The following is a 6,387-nucleotide window of genomic DNA, read 5'->3' as shown; positions in this document are numbered from 1 at the left end:
ATTCACACACACACACACATACACACACACACACATTCACACACACACACACACACACACACACATATACACACACACACACACATTCACACACACACGCGCAAGCACACATACACTCACACACACATATTTACACACACACACATATACACACACACACACACACCCATTCACACACACACACACACACATACACACACACACTTTCTGTATGACAGCTGAACTGACATAGCACTGACCTCTCCCCTATAAGCACAGACACAGACAGACACAGACAGACACAGACAGACACACACACACACACACACTCCCTCAGCACTGATGTTGCCCTGGTGGTGAAATCAAATGTGTTTCAATTCCAGTTCAAGTGTGTGTTGCTCTGAGCTGGGTGTTGCCACATCTCTCCCAGATCAACAGAGTGGCATCTGCATCTGCTCTATAGCTGGGCTGGGCTGTGTCAGGGCAGAGGACACACACACTCACTAACACAGACACTCACACACACACACACACTCACGTACACTCACACTCACACACAGATGGGCTGTGCTGGGCTCCGCCTTTCTGTATCGGGGCAGAGGACACACACACACACTAACACAGACACTCACACACACACACACACACACACACTCACAGAGGGGCAGAGGGGATGCAGCCACATGGAGATGCCAAACATTCCCAGTCAGAGAGCCCTCGCTATCTTAACATGTGTGTGTGTGTGTGTGTGTGTTTACTAATGAAACACAGCTGCCTCGCACATACACTCCCAGGAATCACAATACACTCGCTTCAGATGAAAGTAGCTCATCTCAAACATGAACACCCAGAGTGTCACACACACACACTCACCCGCACGCACACACAGTGTCACTCACACACCCGCACACAGTGTCACACACACACACACACACAGTGTCACACACACCCTCACGCACAGTGTCACACACACACACCTACAGTCACACACACGCACGCACACAGTGTCACACACACACCTTCACACACAGTGTTGCACACACACACACACACACATACACGCACACAGTGTCACACACACAAACACCCTCACGCACAGTGTCACACACACATACACACCCCCACAGACTCACACACACACCCACACAGTGTCACACACACACAGGTCTCTTTTCACTCCTCCATAGTCTCACACACACACAGGGCCAGATGCACTAACGCTTTTGCGCCCACTTCAGGCGTATTTGTTTTGCAACGTGCGTGTAAAATCATTGCGAGGTATGTACAAACAGGCCGCAATGATGTAAAAGCGCAAACTGCCTGTCCCGGGAGCTGAGAGTGGCAGATTGCGATTGTCATGTCATGCATATGCATTCATGGGAGGATCCAGGGGAAAGTGGGAGTTTAGCGTAAAGAGATGGGAGGGGAAGAGTAAAGAGCGCTTACTTATGTATTCCGCGGTATGTACAAAGACTGCTCCTGAAAGCGCACGTCTATTCTGCGCCTAAATACTTGCGCCTTGTAAAAGCAGGTGTTAATCCAAATTGAAGTTCAATGCTTCAATAAGAGAACCTTTCAAAGACAACAGAATCGCTAATTAGAGCACCAGTTTTGCAAGTCTTTGTAGGCTACTATCAAAAGCAACATTAACTTTCATTGGCCTTTCGAATGTCTTACTTTCACTTTCACGTCATTCACTTAAACTTTCCTACTTGCTAGATTTGACCAATTTTCCATAGCCTACATTCACAAGTAGTTTGAGTAGAACTACTGATCTTCATTATCTCCCTGCTCGTTGACATCTTATCATCTATGGTATTATTTCATGATCGCTAAACGTTTGATTCTTTTTAATGTTGTCATCAGTTAACTTCATTCAACTGCGCTTGTAGGCTCTGCCATTCAGTTGTGGACGTTCGTAAATTGCGTTTATGGGCGGAGAGAGGCAGAGAAAGGCGCAGTTTACACCAAGGATTGAACGATTGGTAAATACGACGGAAACTTGGGTCTGTCAGCGTTCGCAGTCTGCGGTTTGTCCATGGCGCTGATAACGTTACGTTCGCAAATGTACGTACATCTGGCCCACAGTGTCACACACACACACCCTCATGCACAGTGTCACACACACCCACAGTCTCACACACACACACACAGTGTCACACACACACACCCTCATGCACAGTGTCACACACACCCACAGTCTCACACACACACACACACAGTGTCACACACACACACCCTCATGCACAGTGTCACACACACCTACAGTCACACACACACACCCCCACAGTCTCACACACACACACACGCACAGTCTCACACACAGTGTCACACACATGCACACAGTGTCACACACACACACACAGTGTCACACACACACAGGTCTCTTTTCACTCCTACATACAATAGGACCGTCCCAGAGTGAGGCTCACTAGAGGCCCATTCCGAGGGGATGATGTCATGCCTCCACGCATGCAGTCTCAGCCTCCTTCAGTGGACTCTTTTCCCTCCCTTTCACACACTCTCCCTCTCTCTCTCTCACACACACACACACTCTCCCTCTCTCTCACACACACACACACACACACTCTCCCTCTCACACACACACACACACACACTCTCCCTCTCTCTCACACACACACACACACACTCTCCCTCTCACACACACACTCTCCCTCTCTCTCACACACACACACACTCTCCCTCTCTCTCACACACACACTCTCCCTCTTACACTCTCCCTCTCTCCCACACTCTCCCTCTCTCACACACACTCTCCCTCACACACACACACACTCTCCCTCTCTCACACACACACTTTCCCTCTCTCACACACACTCCCTCTCACTCACATACACACTCTCCCTCTCACTCACACACACATACACACACACAATTATATACAGACACACACACACACCTACCAACACACAGTCTCTCTCTCTGTCATACACACACACACATATATATCTAGGCTGTTTTGCCCCAATGTACAGCCCAAGCCCTTCCACACACCAGGACCAGTTCTGGCCCACACGCGGCCACCATCTGGGCCCCTCCTGCTGCCTCCGGGCCAGTTCTGGCCCACACGCTGCCACCATCTGGGCCCCTCCTGCTGCCTCCGGGCCAGTTCTGGCCCACACGCTGCCACCATCTGGGCCCCTCCTGCTGCCTCCGGGCCAGTTCTGGCCCACATGCGGCCACCATCTGGGCCCCTCCTGCTGCCTCCGGGCCAGTTCTGGCCTACATGCGGCCCACACATGGCTCCTCCTGTCTCCAGATGGAGATTCCACTGGTCCTCACTAGTCAGGTCACCTCCTAATGCCTTCAGCAGATGCTGAACACACACACACACACCCTCTGGGCCATGCAGGCTGCATAGTGGCTTTAGTAGATCAGACTCACACTGATGTCATGGGTTCAGTCTAAGAGTCCACCGCTGAAAAGCGACAAAACACACACTTCCTGTTTTGGTGGAGGAGAAAAGCACTTCAGTGCACTCAGATGTCTCCACTGATGTAGGATAAACCCCTCACACTGGTGTAGGATAAAGCCCTCACACTGATCACTGGTGTAGGATAAAGCCCTCACACTGATGTAGGATAAGGCCCTCACACTGATGTAGGATAAAGCCCTCACACTGATCACTGGTGTAGGATAAAGCCCTCACACTGATGTAGGATAAGGCCCTCACACTGATGTAGGATAAAAGCCCTCACACTGATCACTAGTGTAGGATAAAGCCCTCACACTGGTGTAGGATAAAGCCCTCACACTGATCACTAGTGTAGGATAAAGCCCTCACACTGATCACTAGTGTAGGATAAAGCCCTCACACTGATCACTGGTGTAGGATAAAGCCCTCACACTGGTGTAGGATAAAGCCCTCACACTGATCACTGGTGTAGGATAAAGCCCTCACACTGGTGTAGGATAAAGCCCTCACACTGATCACTGGTGTAGGATAAAGCCCTCACACTGATCACTGGTGTAGGATAAAGCCCTCACACTGATCACTGGTGTAGGATAAAGCCCTCACACTGATCACTGGTGTAGAATAAAGCCCTCACACTGATCATTGGTGTAGGATAAAGCACTCACACTGATCACTGGTGTAGGATAAAGCCCTCACACTGATCACTGGTGTAGGATAAAGCCCTCACGTAGATCACCGCCGTCTTGGCCCTGCAGTGCTATTCTGTGACCCTCGCTCAGATTCCATTTCCTACAGTGACGTTTGTTTTGGGGGAAATGTGTTTTGTGTTACTGTAGCGTGACCTCGTTATCTAGGAATGTGCGGAAATAAATAATTAAATAAATACAGTTACTGTACTAGATCATCATCAGTTCAGCAGCATTGCTATGTTTGGTCTCATATTTTGCAAGTAACTTTGAACAATAAAGTCTGCAAAAACAATTCGAGGTGCAATTTGTTAGTTTGCTGCACTTTAGGCCATGAACTGTGAGATGGAATGGGACAAAGCACAGTGGCGTCTGATAGAGAAAGAAAATCAAAAAGTTGGAGGTTTTGGCTAGGGAGCTGGTGTGTTTGTGTGTGTGGGGGGGGGGTGTTGGGGGGGGGGGGGTGGAGGTTTTGGCTAGGGAGCTGGTGTGTTTGTGTGTGTGGGGGGGGGTGTTGGGGGGGGGGTGGAGGTTTTGGCTAGGGAGCTGGTGTGTTTGTGTGTGTGGGGGGGGGGTTAGTCTACAGTGCCCTGGAGGACCGCGCTGACATTAGTCCAGGATATTCCGTCTGTATCCCTCTCCTACGGCGTATGGCGGACTCTCTGACCTTAGAGAGGAGGGGACATCGTCAGAGACCCTCTTCCCTCCATCTCAGTCCTTCCTCTCCATCCCTCCCTCCTCACCCTCTCTCCATCCCTCCCTCCTCTCCCTCCATCTCTCTACCTCCCTCCTCTCTCCATCCCTCCCTCCCTCCTCTCTCCCTCCCTCCCTCCTCTCTCCCTCTCTCCATCCCTCCCTCCTCTCCCTCCCTCCCTCTCTCCATCTCTCTCCCTCCCTCCTCTCTCCCTCTCTCCATCCCTCCCTCCTCTCCCTCTAGCAGAGATAATCTCCCAAATGGCCTCAAATTGCCACCAACACAGACACCCCACACCCCCAATTTCCCCCTCCCATTCTCCCATTCTTCATCTGACAGATGACCCCCTGCATCCCCATACCACTTTTACCCAACACACACACACACACACACACAGAGACACACACACACACACACATCAGAGATGAGCAGACCTGTGAAGGCAATCAGCTAAAACCCTCTTGAAGTGAATGTGAAGTTGAAGAAGGAGGGAAGAGAACAGTGTGTTCTGTGCTCCGATAAGGGTGTGTGTGTGTGTGTGTGTGTGTGTTCTCTGCTCCGATGAGGGTGTGTGTGTGTGTGTGTTCTCTGCTCCGATGAGGGTGTGTGTGTGTGTGTGTGTGTGTGTTCTCTGCTCCGATGAGGGTGTGTGTGTGTGTGTGTGTGTGTGTTCTCTGCTCCGATGAGGGTGTGTGTGTGTGTGTGTTCTGTGCTCCGATGAGGGTGTGTGTGTGTGTGTGTTCTCTGCTCTGATGAGGGTGTGTGTGTGTGTGTTCTCTGCTCCGATGAGGGTGTGTGTGTGTGTGTGTTCTGTGCTCCGATGAGGGTGTGTGTGTGTGTGTGTTCTCTGCTCCGATGAGGGTGTGTGTGTGTGTGTGTGTGTGTTCTCTGCTCCGATGAGGGTGTGTGTGTGTGTGTGTTCTGTGCTCCGATGAGGGTGTGTGTGTGTGTGTGTTCTCTGCTCCGATGAGGGTGTGTGTGTGTGTGTGTGTGTGTGTTCTCTGCTCTGATGAGGGTGTGTGTGTGTGTGTGTGTGTTCTGTGCTCCAATGAGGGTGTGTGTGTGTGTGTGTTCTCTGCTCCGATGAGGGTGTGTGTGTGTGTGTGTGTTCTCTGCTCCGATGAGGGTGTGTGTGTGTGTGTTCTCTGCTCCGATGAGGGTGTGCGTGTGTGTGTGATCTCTGCTCCGATGAGGGTGTGTGTGTGTGTGTGTGTTCTGTGCTCCGATGAGGGTGTGTGTGTGTGTGGGGGGGGGGCTCTTTCAGCAGGGCTGTATTGATTTAGACAAAAGGAGCATCTTCATCGGCCCTCAGTATTCTTTGTGTGTGTGTGTGTGTGTGTGTTGGGGGGTAGGCAGGAAGGTATGTATGTACTATGTATATTATGCATTATTCACATTTATGTAGATTTTGTTTGGTGTGTTTATTCTTTTAAAATTGTGTATTGAAAAGGCATGTGTATGTCTTGCTTGTGTGAAAAGTCATGTGTATGTCTTGCTTGTGTGAAAAGGCATGTGTATGTCTTATGTTTGTGTGGAACTTGTTGTTTTTGTTCATGCATGTATTCATGCACAATATATAAAATGTATTAATG

At 50.2% G+C, this 6,387-nt stretch overlaps 1 protein-coding gene across 1 annotated transcript in view; it reads right to left on the bottom strand.

The window, feature by feature from the left end:
* The window catches only part of LOC143123990 (inactive pancreatic lipase-related protein 1-like), an 11,872-nt gene extending 8,686 nt beyond the window's left edge, over positions 1-3,186 (bottom strand). Inside the window, exons 1-2 of the mRNA XM_076285246.1 lie at positions 2,995-3,186; positions 240-246 (exon numbers count right to left, since the gene is read on the bottom strand). Coding sequence (XP_076141361.1) covers positions 240-246; positions 2,995-3,186 — 199 coding nt within the window. The remainder of the gene's footprint in view (positions 1-239; positions 247-2,994) is intronic.
* Positions 3,187-6,387: the final 3,201 nt, after the last annotated feature.

Source organism: Alosa pseudoharengus, unplaced genomic scaffold (assembly GCF_046254945.1).
Source record: "Alosa pseudoharengus isolate Yale_2024_CS ecotype anadromous, Long Island Sound unplaced genomic scaffold, YU_APseudo_1.1 YU_APseudo_1.1_scf_15, whole genome shotgun sequence".
NCBI lineage: Eukaryota > Metazoa > Chordata > Actinopteri > Clupeiformes > Clupeidae > Alosa > Alosa pseudoharengus.
The sequence above is the reverse complement of the archived record's forward strand: the minus strand, read 5'-3'. Positions and strand labels throughout refer to the sequence as shown.